The sequence below is a fragment of the Theropithecus gelada genome, chromosome 1, assembly GCF_003255815.1.
Source record: "Theropithecus gelada isolate Dixy chromosome 1, Tgel_1.0, whole genome shotgun sequence".
Lineage (NCBI taxonomy): Eukaryota > Metazoa > Chordata > Mammalia > Primates > Cercopithecidae > Theropithecus > Theropithecus gelada.
In genome coordinates, this window is record NC_037668.1 from 128,149,790 (window position 1) to 128,168,687 (window position 18,898).

At 35.1% G+C, this 18,898-nt stretch overlaps 1 protein-coding gene across 4 annotated transcripts in view; it reads left to right on the forward strand.

Moving 5' to 3' along the window:
* AGL (amylo-alpha-1, 6-glucosidase, 4-alpha-glucanotransferase) overlaps positions 1-13,081 on the forward strand; it is a 71,466-nt gene extending 58,385 nt beyond the window's left edge. For all 4 annotated transcript variants that reach the window (XM_025402891.1, XM_025402899.1, XM_025402908.1 and 1 more), the window contains exons 29-34: positions 1,479-1,591; positions 2,587-2,798; positions 4,458-4,555; positions 5,494-5,581; positions 5,694-5,827; positions 10,596-13,081. In XM_025402891.1, the coding sequence (XP_025258676.1) occupies positions 1,479-1,591; positions 2,587-2,798; positions 4,458-4,555; positions 5,494-5,581; positions 5,694-5,827; positions 10,596-10,713 (763 nt within the window). In that variant the 3' untranslated portion in view covers positions 10,714-13,081. The remainder of the gene's footprint in view (positions 1-1,478; positions 1,592-2,586; positions 2,799-4,457; positions 4,556-5,493; positions 5,582-5,693; positions 5,828-10,595) is intronic.
* Positions 13,082-18,898: the final 5,817 nt, after the last annotated feature.

Genomic DNA, 18,898 nt, shown 5'->3' on the forward strand with positions numbered 1-18,898 from the left:
TTAAGTCAATCAAAATGTCCCTGCCTTCCTCCCTTCATCTCCCCATTGTCCATGCACACAATCCTCTTGATATAAGTTATCAAGTAACACTATCTGTTCTTTTCTGTAAGTGCTCGTGGATTGATTCTCTACAAGCACCTCAAAGGAAAGATTTCTGATTCATTATCCCAGTGGTTAAGACATTTTCGTAACCTGAACTGCTTATTGATGTAAACATTTCATTATGCCCATCTTTTGCAAACATGGAAAACAACCAATTGTTCCGTCTTTTATGAAATTCTTTCACTTTCTGAACCTTTTTTCCTCCTAATTTTTTAAATCTTTTTTCCTAGTGTTTGTCATTTAAGAACTTTTTATGATTTAAAATGCTTAACATCAGATGCTATTAAAATAGCTTTTAATATTACTATTACCCAAATAATGTACTTTGTACCCATTAAGTAATGTCTATTAAAAGAGCTTCTGATACTGTATTAAGCTGAGAAGTTAATTTCTTATTCTAATTTTTTTTTTTTTTTTTTTGAAAGAAAGCCTCACTCTGTTGCCCAGGCTATAGTGCAGTAGCACAAATCATGGCTCACTGCAGCCTCTGCCTCCCAGATTTAAGCAATTCTCCTGTCTCAGCCTTCCAAGGACCTGGGACTATAGGTGCTCACTACCACACAGGCTAATTTTTGTATTTTTAGTGGAGACAAGGTTTCACCATGTTGGCCAGGCTGATCTCAAACTTTTGACTTTAAATGATCCACCCGCCTCAGCCTCCCAAAGTGCTGGGATTACAGGAATGAGCCACCGCACTCAGCCTCTTATTCTAAGTTTTATCTTCAGTAAGAATTGTCCAAAAAATTTAATAGTTGTGGACTGGGTGTAGTAGCTGACACCTGTAATCTCAACACTTTGGGAGGTTGGGAGGTTGAGGTGGAAGGATAGCTTGAACCCAGGAGTTCAAAACCAGCTTGGGCAACATAGTGAGGCCCCATCTCTACCAAAAAAAAATTAATAAATAAGTTACTATCTTTACATGCTTTACCAATTTTTTAAAATTATTTATTTTGGTACATTAGATCTTGTACTTCCCTTTTATTTTTCTTAAAAATGAGCTTTCAGATTAATGTGTCTGCCTTCCCTCATTTTCTCCAGCCCTATTTTTCGTGTTTGCTATCTTTTCTCTAGTACCTTATCCCAATATTCAGATTCCTTAGTCCTACCGTTTCCAACTTCCATCTTCTTTTATTCCACAGTTCCCATTCTACATCATAGAATTTTTAAAAAACATGTGAGGATGACAGACAATGGCAAAACACTGAGAGGAAAAAATGTTTACATGATATAGTACACATTCCTATAGAGTAAGGATTTTTTAATAGTTTTCATAATATGTTAGTTATATGATTCATTACAATTGTTTACTGAATGCCCTTTAAATAGTACTTAAAGGACTCCAACTTAGAGAATAAAAATATGTTTTTTAATTTTAGAGATGGGTCTGCTGTGGAAATTGTGGGACTGAGTAAATCTGCTGTTCGCTGGTTGCTGGAATTATCCAAAGAAAATATTTTCCCTTATCATGAAGTCACAGTAAAAAGACATGGTAAGGTGGTTATTTACAAAGAACCTTCAAATGTACTATGCATATTCTCAACCTATGTAATCATTTGATTCAATCAGCCAATATTGGGAAACCCTTAAAATTAAGAAGAAAGAAAATTCGTTTACTAGTGTGAAAATTGTAACAATTCTAGTTGGACCATATTTTTAGCAACTTTGAACGAGATAAGAAAGCAGCATAGCTATTGCCTTTATTGTGCTTGTCTTTTTCCTCAGTGTGACTGAGCAAGTTGCATTTCTGTGAGCCATTTTGCAATCTTTACATGTCTTTTTCTAGAATAGTGCTGTCCAAAAATAATGTGAACCACATACGTAATTTTAAATTTTATAGTACCCACATTTTAAAAAGTAGAAAGAAACAGGTTAAATTGGTTACAAGATATTTTATTAAATCAGCCAGGTACAGTGGCTCATGCCTGTAATCGCTACACTTTGGGAGGCCAAGGCAGGTGTATCACTTGAGCTAAGGAGTTTGAGACCATCCTGGGCAACATGAAACCTCATGTCTACAAGAAATACAAAAATTAGCAGGGTGTGGTTATGTAAGCCTGTAGTCCCAGCTACTTGAGAGGCTGAAGGGGGAGGATGGCTTGAGCCCAGGAAGCAGAGGTTGTGGTGAGCCAAGTTCATACTACTGCACTCCAGCTTGGGTGGACAATGCCAGACCCTGTCTTAAAAAAAAAAAAAAAAGGCATTTTATTTAACTCGGTGTACGTATATAAAATATTGTTTCAACATGTAATCAATATAAAATTATTCATAAGCTATTTTACGTTCTTTTTAGTGGTGCTACATCTTCATAATCCAGCTTATATTTTACATTTATAACACATCTCAATTCAGTCTGGCCACATTTTCCAAAAGTGGATAATTCATTGCCTTGTAGTAGATAAAAATAAACTATTACTGTTTGTCTGTAACTACATGTGTGAATTGTTTTGAATGATTAAAACTACCATGTCTTATGTCATTTTTCAGGAAAGGTTGTAAAGGTCTCATATGATGAGTGGAACAGAAAAATACAAGACAACTTTGAAAAGCTATTTCATGTTTCAGAAGACCCTTCAGATTTAAATGAAAAGCATCCAAATCTGGTTCACAAACGTGGCATATACAAAGATAGTTATGGAGCTTCAAGTCCCTGGTGTGACTATCAGCTCAGGCCTAATTTTACTATAGCAATGGTTGTGGTAGGTGATCCGTTTGTAAAAACATTTCAGAAAATGATGTGCTAGCGTTTGCTTGGTTCCTTATTCCCATTTGTTTTCGAATTCACTTAATGGCTAAAAAGTAGTATATTGCTTACTAGCTAGTTTTAAATAGTCTTTTCTAATTCATCAAGTATTATGCGTATCACCCTTGACCTGTAACATTCAGTATCCAAGAACAGAGAATAATGGATGATGACTGATGAAGTGCTTCCTAGAGTTTTTCACATTCAGAGCACACATAGAAGATGATATTTGTGGCCAGATGCAGTGGCTTGCACCTGTCATCCCATTTTGGGGACCAAAGCAGGAGGATCACTTGAGCCCAGGAGTTTGAGACCAGCCTGGATATCATAATGAGGCCCCACCTCCATATTTAAAAAAAAAGAAAAGAAAAGAAAATGATATTTGTATAGCACAATAGGCTACATGGAGGAGGCTGCTCGTGCTAGATCCAGCTACTTCAGTTAGCCTCAGGCCCCACCCAGCTGCCCTGAAAGCTGAGGGTCTCTGTATCCTACACACCTGTGCTCTAACCAGTGCCTCAGCACACTAGTTAGAAAGCCCTGAACTAGTGAACTAAAGTGGATAGCTTCAATTAACATCCTGTTTTCTTTGTTGCATTGCTGCAATTCGTTTTGTCTAGCAAAGAATTCTAGACTCTCTCCTTTTTTAAATCTATACTTTAGTCTAAAAATAAACTATAAGGAAGTAAAATAGAGAAGGTATGTGTTCTTCTATGCCTGCCTAGCTGTTTTCACATTGTCAAAAACAGTACCAAACCTAGTACTATAAATTATAGTAGAATGAAAAGTATAAAAGTACACAAAGGTAGCTTTGGTTCATTGTGCACTTGATTTTATTTAACCATTGAAATGAATGCATATTCTTGGTCAACAATGCTTTCTCTCTTCTTTCTCTGTATCTCAAGTAAATTTACTCATGCTATTGGAGTAAAAGTTCTGTATTTATTTATGGCCCCAGAAGCAAAAAATGGGTATCAGATGTACTTAAAGAAAGCTATTACAAACTCGATGAAGAATGAATTACATACATTTAAGTGTGTGCTGTCTGGGTTCAGTGACTCATGCCTGTAATTCCAACACTTTTGGGAGGCTGAGGTGGGAGGATTGCTTGAGCTCAGGAGTTCAAGATCAGCCTGGGCAACATAGTGAGACTTCATCTCCACAAAAATTTAAAAAATATATTAGCCTGTAGTCCCAGCTGCTCAGGAGGCTGAGGCTAATCGCCTGATCCCAGGAGATTGAGGCTGCACTGAGCTCTGATCTCGCCACTGCACTCCAGCCTGGTGACAGAGAGAGACCCTGTCTCCAAAGGGGTTAAAATAAAAGTGTGTTCTGCCTTCAGTGTAGCTGTGGCAACTTCCTTTTGGAGCTGAGTAACTTTCTTGAGGTGACAGAGAAATAATCACCTCTAAAAGCTATCCTAACTTCTACGGCCAAAAACAGTCCTTCTAAGTCAGGCTCATAGGATTAGATCTGGTTAGGTATCTACACTCAAATTCTGACCCTCACTGTATTTTAAGTAATTTTTTTTCAAGTTTATGAATAGTTTCTGTGGGTAGGAACTAATTGTTCTGTGATCTTAAAAATTTATACATTTGTTTTTGGCATTCACTAGGCCCCTGAGCTCTTTACTACAGCAAAAGCATGGAAAGCTTTGGAGATTGCAGAAAAAAAATTGCTTGGTCCCCTTGGCATGAAAACTTTAGATCCAGAGTAAGTTGGAATATAAGTATTAAGAATGTTGTTGATATTATATTTAATCCAAATACATTGACATCAACCCTACTTTTTTTTTTTTTTTTTTTTAAGCCAGGGCAAAAATTTTTGTAGAGATGCCATCTCTACAAAAATAAAAATTAAAAACAAATTATCTAGGAGAGATTGTGTACACCTGTAGTCCTAGCTACTCAGGAGGCTAAGGCAGGAGTATCAGTTGAGCCAGGAGATCAAGGCTATAGTGAGCTATGATGGCACCACTGCACTTCAGCCTGCTTGACAGAATGAGACACTGTATTAAAACACACATGCACGCACACACACACCAAAACCCACAATTAAAGGTTACTCTTGTGGCCAGCTCTCCAAAAAAAGAAAAGTAACAAATGGAGTATAGATAACTGTGTTTTAACTTCTATGTATTATAATAAAGCAATATGTATATTCAGTTGCTATTTGTAACCTGATAATAGGCCAATTTTAATTTTAAAATAATTTTATGGAGAAGCTTAAAAACCACTTTCCAATCTATAATTAATAAAACCATGTCTTTAATTATTACTAATTCAAATTATTCTATGTATATTTCAATTATTAGACAGGCCTCCATATATTAGAGATCTAGGAAATAGTTGACTTCAAACCAACCCATATTTAGTGCCAGGCTAGCTTCTTTTAAGGCAAGATACCAGAATATTTTACAGTTTTTATATTAACCAGTATGTGTTAATCATTTTTAACACATGATTAAAGTCCTGTGAACTCAGTATGTACTAATTTAAGGTTAGATAGATGATGCACTAATGCTGAGCTTATTCTGTAGATTAGAAGACAAAATAATTGATTTCTCTTACCTTTGTTATTGAAATTTTTCAATGCTTTCTCTGTAATATCTGATCATCTTTTATTTAACTTAAATTTTAATCATTTTGCAGTGATATGGTTTACTGTGGAATTTATGACAATGCATTAGACAATGACAACTACAATCTTGCAAAAGGTTTCAATTATCACCAAGGACCTGTAAGAATTTCATTCATCTTCTGAGTTTCAGTTTAAATTATTTTTCAAGTAATTTTTAGACATTTATGGGTTTGTTTTTTTTTTGTCTTTACTTTTGAATAATCTTTTTTAGGAGTGGCTGTGGCCTATTGGATATTTTCTTCGTGCAAAATTATATTTTTCCAGATTGATGGGCCCGGAGACTACTGCAAAGACTATAGTTTTGGTTAAAAATGTTCTTTCCCGACACTATGTTCATCTTGAGAGGTAAGTCATCAGCAGCATGTAATTTCCATAACTAGTGTTTAGTCGGTTTACTAGCTATTAGGTAAATTACGGTTTCTTAGAATTGATTTCTATATGCCCTAGGTATCCCAATGAAAAGTGAAGCCTTTATTCTTTAACATGACAAATTCTGTTATATAATTTTCACTTTCTCTTATTTTAGGTTTTTTATTTTAAGTTGAGGTCTTGATATTGTGTGATTTATACATGTGGAATTTTGATTTTTTAAATTTTCCTGATGTTTTTGGATATGGTTAGCACAGGATAAATATAAAAATTTAAGGTACTCACCCTGGGCCTTTTGAGTTAATTGATTTAAAGATATATCAAGAAATAGTTTTCAGAAATGCTTTCATTATAGTTAAAATATCAGAGTTGGTCTTTTGCCTGTTATTTCAAAAACCATTTTTCACTTCCTTGTCCTAATTATTAGCAAATAGACAGTGTCAGAGTTACGTATCTTTATAAGATAGTATAAATTCAGAGGGTATCTTAATTTCCCAAATTTTATATTATACATAAGTATATCTATGTTCTATTCCTCAAGTGATGAATAAACAGCACAAATTTCATCTCCTTTCTCACAAGCACATAAGGGACTTCTGTGCATTTCATATTAATAGAGCCACTCCTGGTTTCTTTTGTTTGGTTGTCACTATGGTATAGATTTTATCATCCTTTTAACCTATTTATGTCTTTGTATCTAAAGTGGATTTCTTGTACATAGTAGCATGTAATCGGGTCTTGCTCTCCTGTAGCATGACAGTTTCTGCTTTTGGAATATTTAGACCATTTACATTTAAGGTGATTACTGAAATTGTGAAATTTAAGTGTTTGTTGTCTATTTATTCTGTCTGTTTTTTGTTAGCTTTTTCCTCTTTTTGTGCTTCTTTTGCATTGAATATTATTTCATTTTAATCTCCTTTGTTGGCTAATTAGATATAATTCTTGTTTATTTAAAATGGTTGCTTTAGGTTTATAGTATATGTCTTTATAGTTTACCTTCCAGTGATTTACCACTTCAAGTAAGGTATAAAGAACCTTAAAATAGTATAGTTTCATTTTTCCGCTCCCGGCCTATGTGCTTATTATTGTCATCCATTTTTATTTTACATGTTATAACCCCCCACACTACATGGCTACTACTTTTGTTTAGGCCGTCAGTTATTTTTTAATGATCTTTAAATAATACATTAAAAAGTCTAATTACTCTTGTAGTTGCCATTTTCAGTGCTCTTCATATTTTTGTGATGTTCTGTATTTCCATCTTGTATCATTTTCCTTCTACCCGAAGGACTTTTTCCATCATGTCTTTGTAGTGTTTGCCTCCTCATGATGAATTCTTTCAATTCTTGTAAGTGTAAAAACAGATGTGTTTTGCCTTTATTTTAAATATATTTTCACTGTGTATAGAATTCAAAGTTAAGCTTTCTCTCTTTCATACTTTAAAGTGGTTACATCGTTTTGATAAGAAATCTGCTAACATTTTTATGTCTAACCTACCATCACATCCATCCTGGTGTTTTTCATTTCACACATTGTAGTTTTCATTTCTCTTATCTGGGTCGTCTTTATATCTTCCATGTCTCTGTTTAATGTTTTGAACATTTCTGGGTTGCTTTTGCTTGTGAGTATTCTCTTTATTATGGGTCAGATCACCCTGCTTCTTTGCCTGGTAGTTTTTGTTTTTTGATTTTTGAAGAGACAGGGATCTTGCTATCTTGCCCAGGCTGGTCTTAAACTCCTAGGCTCAAGCAGTCCTCCCACCTCAGCCTCCTGAAGTGCTGAGATTACAGGCATGAGCCACCACACCCAGCCATTTGCCTGGTTATTTTTTATTAGATACCAGATGTGCATTTTACCTTGTTGGGTGCTAGATTTTTGGTGTTTCTATAAATGTTTTTGAGCTTTGTTTTGGAATGCAGTGAAATTACTTGGAAACAGTTTGATCCTTTCTGGTCTTGATTTTAAGCTTATTAGACCTGACCAGAATAGGCTTTGGTCTAGGAATAATTATTCACTATTAGTGAATCAAGACCTATCTGTGTTCTCTAGCCTGTATTTCAAAAATTATGACGTTTTCAAATCTGCCTGATGGGAACAAGCAAGTGTTCCCAACACTATGTGAGTGCCATGTACTGCTTCTTCTCATCCTTTTGGATGGTTCTTTCCTTGTTCTTTGGTTGTTTCCTCTTGTGAATTTGCTGGTTGGTACACTACAGATACTTGAGTGGGACCCTCTGCATATCTTCAGAGTTCTCTCTTTGTACAGCTCCCTCCTCTCTAGTACTCTATCCTGCAAATTGTAGCTGCTTTATAGTGTTCCTGGATTCTCAGTTCAACTCAAGGAAGTCTGCCAGGCTCCACCTGTGTTCCCCCTCTCTGTGCCAAATCCCGGAAATGCTCAAGGCAGTAAGGTATGGTAATCATAGGGTTTGCTTCATTTGTTTCTTATTCCTCAAGGATCACTATTTGTTGCCTAATGTCTAATGTCTTAATGTCCAGTTCTTCATTTGTATCAGACAGGAGGGAAATTTCTGTCCATACTACTTCCTGTTTGTCACGTATGGAAGTCCTTCCTTGCTTTCTGGCCCAGCAAGGTTTTCAAGACTCATCTTTTGCTTTCACTACCCCAGCCTGCAATTGGGCAATTCTCTAAGGAGCCCTTGCTCTTTATAGTGAAAAATGTTATTTAGAAGCTAGATCGGAACACATGGTGTATTGATTATTACTATGCCCCCCAGTAGATAGGGCTAGGGAATATGTGATAATAATACATAAATATAGGTAAATACATACACATGTATCTTCATTTCAGTGTATCCTGTGTATATTGAAAACCTGAGTTTACACCAGTTCCAATCTATTGCTCACTGTTTAATTCTATTTTTCTCCCTCTCTATATTTGTAATTCCGTTTTCCAACAATTAATAACCTACTTCCCACATTGGGCTGTCACCACCACATACAGTCTGCTCACCCAGCTTCGGCCTGATACCCCACACTAAGTCACCTGTATGTGTGGAGCCCTCCTGACACCACTTGGTTTCTAACTGCCCACTCGGGACCACTCTCAGCCTTGGTGAACTCCCTCTTCATACCTCTTGAACTCTAACATCCTGCTCCATACTACCTATTACCCTTTCCTCTCCATTTGTGGTCACCTGCCATGCTCTGTCCCACCTAATGACTTCAGGATGAATTTTTCAGGAAAGCAAGGGAAAGGGGACTTCCTTATATTTGTATGGACACATTCCATGTCCTAGTGTCCAAGTCTAATTATGGGCAGCATATTCATGGTTTTGTAACCTCATTTTGTTTTTTAATTTTGGTAGTCTGTTAGTTTGCTAGAGCTGCAATAACAGAGCACTACAAACTGAGTGACTTAAATAATAGAAATTGTTAAACAGCAGAATATTGTCTCACAGTTCTAGAGGCCAGAAATCTGAAAAATCAAGGCATGGACAGAGCCATCCTCCCTCTGAAGGCATTAGGGAAAGGTCTCTTCCAGTCCTCTCTCTTAGCTGCTGATAATCATGTGGCTTGTGGCAGCAAAACTCCAATCTTCATGTGGCATTATCTTAACTAATTACATCTGCAGTGACCCAATTTCCAAACAGGTTCACATTCTGAGGTACTGGGGGCTAGGACTTCAACATACAAATTCTGTGGAAATATAATTCAACACATTACAGATGCCCAGTTATCCAGCTTCAGTCATTTGGCATTTTACTCTGATGTAGCTTGAATACTTGGAAACATACATTTTCTATATTTTCCAGGTTTCTATGACTTTTTTTTTAAATATAGTACCCAGCTGATATTAGTTATTATCCAAAATACCCTATTTTACCTAATGGGGTTATTTTTTCCCATTTTTACTATGAAATATTTGATGCCCACTGAAGCATGTATGTAATATAGCCCTGAGTTACAAACCATAATAATGAAACAAGTCTGTTCCCACGACCCAACTTAAAAATGAAACATTACAGATTTCTGTACTTTTTAAATTCGTGTTTCATTTTTAAGGGATTACATTGAAATTAACAATAAATTTGATGTACTAACATCACTGTGTTCTGATAGGGAGGGCTGGAACAAGTTATTTAACCTCTGTAAATCTCTCTTACCTCTCTATAGATAGGAATACTTATGGTGCCTACCTTATAGGGTTACTGTGAACATTAAATGAGATAATATATGTAAAGCAGTTAGTATTAGAATATAAAGGCATAATAAATACTAAGTTTATTATTCAGTAGAATGAGAAATTGATTGGCATTTTTTTTCTTTAAGTAGAAAGTACTCTGGAATGGCATTTCCCCCCTAATCGTAGTTCTTAGTGTTTCTTCATTACTTTTAGTTTTACAGTTTTATCAAGATCACACATAACACATCTGCATAATTACAATTTGAGTCTCATAAACTTACTCCAAAAGGAATAAAATTATGCCTGAGAGAGTATTTATCTCTATATTTATATGTAGCTTGTAATGGTAGTTTCTTCTATGTTTTTAATACATAAAGGGATTCCTTGTATTTAAAAGTCTCAAATTCCAAAGATGGAATGTCAAAGAATAATTTCAGTCTAAATTCATTTGTATGTCTTTAGGATATTGTTTTATTTTGTAGCAAATGACTACATATGATTATATTCTGCACTAGAAGGCAAAAATCACCAGGTCTTGCCTATTTTGTTAATATGTATTAAATCATGTCTTTGTAAAATGTCTTTTTTTTCATTCAGATCCCCTTGGAAAGGACTTCCAGAACTGACCAATGAGAATGCCCAATACTGTCCTTTCAGCTGTGAAACACAAGCCTGGTCAATTTCTACTATTCTTGAGACACTTTATGATTTATAGTTGATTACAGATATTAAGTATGCAATTACTTGTGTTATAGGATGCAAGGCCATCATATGTAAATGCCTTATATGCACAGGCTCAAGTCATTTTAAAAATCTCATTTATTATAATATTGATGCTCAATTAGGTAAGATTGTAAAAGCATTGATTTTTTTTTAATGTACAGAGTAGATTTCAATTTGAATCAGAAAGAAATATCATTACCAATGAAATGTGTTTGAGTTCAGTAAGAATTTTTCAAATGCCTAGAAATCCAGAGTTTGAAAAAGAAATATCATGTAATCTTCTATTTGTACATAAATAAAAATAAAATATGAAAATATAATGAAAGAAATGGAAAGATAGCTTTTAACTGTGGTATATATAATCTTCAGTAACAATACATACTGAATAGGCTGTGGTTCATTAATATTATCACCACTTACTATAGTATTCTTAATACAATGCTCACTGCATTTAATAAATATTTAATAAATGGTGAATGATAGAAGTTTCTACCTACAATATATGTTCCTAAATGGAGCACAGATGTTCAAACTGCTTTCATTTTTTCACTGATACATTCATTTGTGTGTAATATAATGAATGCCAACAGTGTATTTTATATGATTTACTTATGTGGGGAAACAGGCAAAGCATTAGGAAATTTATTTCCTGAAAACAGTTTTGTAAAATTAGTATTGAGTTCTAGTTTACTATTATAAGATAGCTTACATTTTCAAAATGGAAATTGTTGGTCATATTTCTAGAATTGTAAAGAAAAAGAAAAAAGGATGTTATATTAGTTTTCTAAAACTCAACTATCTTTAGTTCATGTTCAAAAATCTATTGCTAGATCATAGTAGATACTGGTTTTCTATTAACTCAGAACCTACATTGACAAGTTTAACATTGGGAAGAATCTTAACAAAAATATGGGTATTAATTCAGTATATATCTTAAATTCAGTAAAATCATTGGAAATTTTTCATGTTAACTTATTTTAAGATACCTTAAAAATCTTAAAGTCACAAAAGGAAAAAGGTTTTTAACATTTATATGAGTTGACATTTTTTAATAGAACTTATTTCCTAGATAGAATTTTTTTACTGTTTTTTACTGTTTTCTTAAGAAAACAGTTAAATCATTGTGTGTTCAATTGGAAAAAAGTAGTTGCAAGAATTCTTTCATTGCTATATAATATTCAGTGGCTCATTTATAGCTAATAAAATAATAGTGTTTTAAAATAATGCTACTTTAAAAGTAGCATTTTTTAACTTAAAAACCTTAACTATGACTAAGAAATAAAACTAAAGGAGAAAACCAGCAAATAAAACTTCTGGGCAGCAAAAATTTACAAATGCTTCAGATGTCAAATACCCATTCTTGAAAGCTCGTGTAATTTACTTTATGATTATCTGCCTGCTCCTCTTCAAAGCTGACCTTGCTTTAGAAATAGTTTTAACTAGTTTAGTTTTCTGGTTTCCAAAACTGAAACAGATTAAATCCTACAAATTTAAGGACAGTTGTGACAGTAATCTGACCACTGTCTATAAAACACACTGGTTTCCAAATCTCCCTTTCTTCTTCAGTTCCTTCCTTGCTCAATATATAACCTTCTCTAAACTGTGCAGGTAAAAGGAATGACTTTCCTTGAGAGAACCATTAGTTCATCAAAGGTTTATGTAGTTTTGTTGCTCTACCCTAACTTTGATATTAAGGGAGGTAAGAAAGGTAACAGAAAACCAGCATATTTAAGCCAAAGCATGAAGTAATCACTGACAGTTAAATGTGACCAAAATAATTAAAATTCACAATTTTGTAAATGTAGTCATTTTGGGTTATCTCTAGTAAGGCAAATACCCACGTTGGTAAATTTTTAGGATATTGTGTTGCACTGGAAAACTAAGTAGTTCATCTTTCTAATGAGGAAGATTAATGAAAGAACATTATTATATTCTGCATGGTATATTTTAAAGTTTAAGAAGGCATGTTAAACATTATTTCCTCTATGGGAGTTAAAATACAAAATTAGATTTTTAAAAGGTGTCATTTGACTAAAGAACGTTTAGGTAGAATGCATCATACTTGAGTGATGCTGGATAAGGTATTATTATATTTCAACAATGGACTATGCCTTGGTTTTTCACTAATCAAAATCAAAATTACTCTTTAACATGAGAAATGAATTTGCCAGTTTAGTATGCTGTGGTATTTTAATAAGTTTTCTAAGATAATTGGGAAAACATGAGACTGGTCATATTTATGAATATTGTAACATGTGAATTGTAATCCATTTCTGATATGTCTTGAACTACTCTGTCTAGTGGGCAAATGTCATTGTTATCTCTGTGTGTTAAGAAAATAAAAGTATTTTCTAAAGGTCTATATTTTGCTTTCATTCATAGCCATTGCGCCCAGCTAATTTTTTATTTTTTACTTATTTTTTATTTTGTAGAGACAGGATTCTACACTATGTTCCCTAGGTTGGTCTCAGCCTCCTGGCCTTAAGTGATCCTCCTGCCTCAGCCTCCCAGAGGCAATTAATTTGTAAGTGCTGACCGGAGCCATTTATTCAGTGCTTGCCTACTTTAGGTGCTTACCTTTTTGCAGGAGGCAGAGAGGAGGAAGAACTTTATACTGTTTGGATTATTTATTTCATTAGGCATGTTGAAAGGAGCAAAATCAACTTCCAATTTATAAATCTGTTAGAAACTATACACTTCTTTTCTGGTGACAATGGGCCTCCTGGAAAAATAAAAATAATTTTTTTTAAAATAAATAAAAATAAGCTGTGCACTTTTCTGGTACTTCTTGAAACCTTTTACGCAAGTGTGAATTTTTTATTTACTTTTGATCAACTTACTAACAGTAAACACTACAGGCCAGAAGACATAATATATATACGTGCCTCCTAAAGTAGCCAAATTTTTTTTTTACTTTTCATTATATTACTGAATAATATACATATTTATAGAAAAGCATCTAATGACCAAAGTTGATCAATTTGGTTTTTGCCTTAGCTACTGTTGGTTTCTTTTTACTGCAGATATGTATATCTTCATCTTCAGATAAAAGATATTAACCTAAAAATCCCAACCTGTAACTATCACAGCAAACTTGCCAAAATTATTTATATAGAACCTCAGTGTGCCAATATAATAAACTCATGGAATTTGCTTAGTAGCTGTTGGTTTCCCTGCAACACCCCCCGCCACCACCCGCCAATTTGTATGAGCCTTGAATTATAGAGTAGTGCTAATACTTTGTCATTCCGGCTGTAGTTATTTTGGTTAGAGCACGGTTTTTCGTTTGTTTGTTTTGTTTTTGTTTTTTTAAAGAGAGTCTTGCTTTGCTGCCCAAGCCTGATTACATACAGCTCATTACAGCCTCAACCTCCTGGGCTCAAACCGTCCTCCCACCTCAGCATCCCAAGTAGCTAGGATGACAGGCGTGCAACTACTGCACCCACCTAATTTTTGCATTTGTTTTGTAGAGATGGGGGCCACACTGTGTTGTCTAGGCTGGTCTCAACCTCCTGGGCTCAAGCAGTCCTCCCATCTCATCCCACCTCAGCCTCCCAAAGTGCTGATGATAGGCGTGACCATTTCTGGCCAGTTTTTTCTTTAATCAGATCTTTCAGCACTTGCCTCCACCTTTGTAATCTCTTCTGTCTCTTCAATGTTTATGTCAGTCTCAATAACCACCACTGTTTCTATTTCCTTCTAGTTTTATTTTTTATAAGTGCATCTGGTATGAGGTGAGACATTACTTAGGTTTTTTTCCAAATTGTTAAATCCCAAACTTATAAGTTGAATATGATTGATGGGAAGTCCTTTTTTAATCTTGAATTATTCTTTAATGGTAGGGTCTACTAGAATACACTGTTTTCTGTGCCCATTCACCTATCTCACTATTCTAGTTTTTGTTTTAATATTTGTTAGAACATTTTCTCACCACCTTTCTGTCTCATCAGTTCCCTAGGCTTCTTTTTCAGAATCTTATTTACTCCCACTTATTCTTTATATGTATTTTTCCAAATCCAAAAACTATGCTCTTAGCATTTTTACTAAACATGCCCTCATACTATTGATAACAACAGACATATTGGCATTATTTAATCTTATCTTAAAACATAAGCTATTTAAAAATTTTTAGCTGTTGGAATTCTTCCTAATTTTTATGTTTATGATTGCTGTGACCCATTTTGGTTCAATTTGATGGTCAATTGGTCAGAATAGAAAATTCAGATTCAAGAAACATTAATGGAGCCCCTACTATGTAAGGAATTTTACATTGGAGGTATTATATCCCTTTTGTAAATTAGAACATTGATAATCTTACCATAAATCACATAGCAGATAAATTGTTGGACCCAAGACTCAAACTCTGATTTTCCTACCACAAATCATCTTACACAAACCCTCAAGATTGCTGTCTTCTGTGCTTGCCCTCCTGCTTCCTCCCTCCGTCAACCCATAGGACCCACTGTTGCTATTATCAGTTTGCCATGGAAAGCATTAGGTCTGTTCTGCTTGAGCCTAGGTATACTTCTTTATTATTACCTGGCCAAAATTCTCGTATCTGCAGCCGTCTGCACTTATAGGATAACCCATGTGTTCCTGGCTAAATGTGTAGACTCAGTGACAAGCATGGGCTAGGTTATACAAATAGGATAAATTTGCAAATGTAAGTATCTTATCAAGGAAGGTGAAACAGAAAAGTCAGAGACAACAGGAAGTGTTAATAATTAAGAGAAGGCCAACTGGTTAAAGTTGGTCCAAAGGAATTTCGGTCAAAAGGCAGGGCCCATGCCCATGCATTTTTAACACCAAAGGGAACAAGCTATGGAAATTTTCTAAAAAATATGGCACTTAATTCTGCAAGTGTTCAATGTTAATATATTTATTGTAACTGATATATTTTCAAAGTACAAAACTGAGCACTAAGTCTTATTAGTTATCTTTTTTATCACATCAAGGAGCAGTACTCCAAAAATGATTTATCTTGGCTCCCACATCACATTCAATGGATCACAAAGTCTTGCCACTTTTACCTGACTGCAGATTTCTACTCATACTCTTTATCTTGTGCATAGATTAACATAATAATCTTTAAATTGATGACAATTTACTCTATCCCTCATAGAGCTATGAGGAAAACCTTTCTTGAACACTGATACTGTCTATTAGTGGTCAGAGGACATTAAGGATTTGCTATGATTCGGCCTCAGTCTCTTTCCAGTCCTATTGTTATAGTGTCTCCTTGCTTTTCCCAAAGCTGATTACTTGCCTCCCTGAACCTTTGCTTCTTCAATTGTAAAAACAGTGACTATAACATCTGTGGGTAGTAAGAATTCATGAGGGCAACCCATAGTATATTTAAGTTTCACTGCCTATAATAGAACCTAAATAATAATGGTCTACATAAGATAGATGTCAAGGGTGTGCACCCCAGAGCTGATACGATGGTTCCGTTGTCATCAAGAACCAAAGCTAGCATTTAATGACAGAATACTCAAGAACTTCTCAAATATTTCTTTTAATATGAGCTCACTGTCTCTTAGATGTTATAAGCAGGGGTAGACAATAATCTGTTTACTTTTTGTAATGTTTTTAGAGGCAGTCTCACTCTGTCACCCAGACTGGAATGCAGTAGTATGATCATAGTTTACTACAGCCTCCAACTCCTAGGCTCAAGTGATCCTCCTGCCTCAGCCTCTCAGAGAGCTGGCACTACAGGCATGTGCCACCAAGCCTGGTTAATTTTTAATATATTGCAGATATAAGGCCTCTCTGTGTTGCCCAGGCTGGCCTCAAACTCCGGAACTCAAGCGACCCTCTAGCCTCAGCCTCCCAAAGTGTTGGGATTACAGGCATGAGCCACTGCACCAGCCTATTTGTTTATTTTAACCATAGGGGAAACAACTCAAAGTTTACATCATCTAAATTGATGGCAAATTTTAAGGCTTGGCTAAAATAACAAATTTTGTCATCTAAAAAAAATTCTAGTTTTATACTTAAACTCTAAAGAAGCAGAAGAGCTATTACTGAAGTCTTTACTAATAAAGCAAGATAGAATTTTACAGGAATTTTTGTTGGTTTTGGTTTGGTTGATTTTAATTCTACTTTGGTCTTTCTCATCATTGGACAACGTGGGGAAATGTATTTCAGACAAATAAATGAGCTAGTTTGCAATAAATAGAGTGTGACTGTTTGATAGACTTCCCTTCTTTCTGAATGTCTACAAAAGATAAGCTTTTTTATTTTCTTTAAGCAACTTCAAAGCACTAACTCTCAGACCTAGAGCTCTGTTTCCTTTTTTTGAGATACAGTCTCACTGTTTTTCCTAGGCTGGTCTTGAATGCCTGAGCTCAAGCAATCCTCCTGCCTCAGCCTCTCTCAGCCTCCAGAGTAGCTGGGATTGCAGGCACACAACCCACATCTGGCTAGAGATCTATTTCTCTTAGAGATTCACTTACTGGAATTCAGCTCTGCATACTCAGAAATAAGCAAATATATGCTTCCCTCGGGGGTCTTCATTTCTGTGTGTTTCTCATAATGTCATTGTTCCACTGAGCCAATTGTGAGTCTAGTGTTTAAAAATATGACATTTCCATAAGACACAGTTCCCTAAGCCAGTGCTTCCCACCCTTTACATGTTACAGAACACATTTAAAAAGATAAGCTTGGACTGAGTGTGGTGGCTCACGCCTGTAATCCCAGCACTCTGACTTAAGGGGATAGTTTATCAGTTTTCAGCCTATAAATTTCTTTTGTTGTTTTGTTTGTTTTCTTTCAGTGAATGGAATATAAATTTCTTATGGAATGTTTAAGTATAATTGCTTTCCTAGAGAAAAAGAAATTGTGTTTTGAAACATAACAAATGCATCTTTAAAGAACAACAATTAAGTGAACAGCATGAACCCACCACAGAGTTGAAAATGAAAACAAATAGCCTGCCCCTATTTTAGACAATACTACAGCCATGCAAAGATAGTAGCTGTTTATTTCAGGAATTCCTGTCTAGGAAGATGAGACTGTAAACCAACTAAAACAGCTTGCTCATCAGTATTTTTCTGATAATTATCTTGCTCATCAAGATTTATTTTAAAACACTTGCCTCATTTTGTCCACCAATACAAAGCTATTATTTTTAAATTCTGCCTAATCCCAACCAGCTCCACCTTGCAATAGCTGCCTTAAAAATCACCCAGCTATGTCCCAACACTCTTTAAATACCATTCCCTGACTTACCCCTTCTGAGAAAATATTAAGATTTTGTTAAGATGGTGTTTTTCCTTGCAGCAATATGTAAGGCATGATCAACAGATTTTTCTGGAGGTATGTTATGGGAGATTTTTACAGAGCTTTAGAAGACAACCTTACCAGTATCACTAAAGTGCACTGCCTACCCCTCCAAATTAGATTCCTCTCTGCCACTGGTGGATTCTCCCTCCTGATTTTATGTTAGTCATTTTCCTAATTATCTCTGTAGTGTTATATATGTATATCTTAATATACGATTTAGTTTTGCCTGTTTTAACCGTTATATATTTGGAATTCCATTATTTCTAATCTTTTTTAACTTAATTTTTGTAACATATTATGTTCCTGAGATTTATTCCCATTAATGAGTGCAGCTTGTGGCTCATTTTTCTTCTCTGCCATAGTTGATTCCATTGTTTGAATAAGCCACAATTTATACATCCATTCAAACGATTCTCTATAACAAAATAACACCAATTTTAGTCTCTTTTTTTAAATTTAAAAATAAATTTTCCAATATCTTTCCTTCTTAATAGAGATGGGTTTCACTATGTTGCCCAGGCTGGTCTCGAACTCCTGGCCTCAAGGGATCCCCTCCCCACCAACCTCGACCTCCCAAAGTGCTAGGATTACAGACATGAGCCACCACGCCTGGCCAGCTTTAGGCTCTACAGTTCTTTTGTTCACAATATGTGGCATGTTACCCAAAATAAAGAAATGTTTGAAGAGAAAAGCAACTGTGATAGATAATCAAAAGAAAAAACAGACAAGGGAAGCACATCAAAATGATGCACTCGCAGAGGTTAGCTGATAGACCTTTTCAAATAAGATTATAGACATGTTAAAAAATAGAAGAAGGGCCGGGCGCGGTGGCTCACGCCTGTAATCCCAGCACTTTGGGAGGCCGAGGCGGCCGGATCACGAGGTCAGGAGAT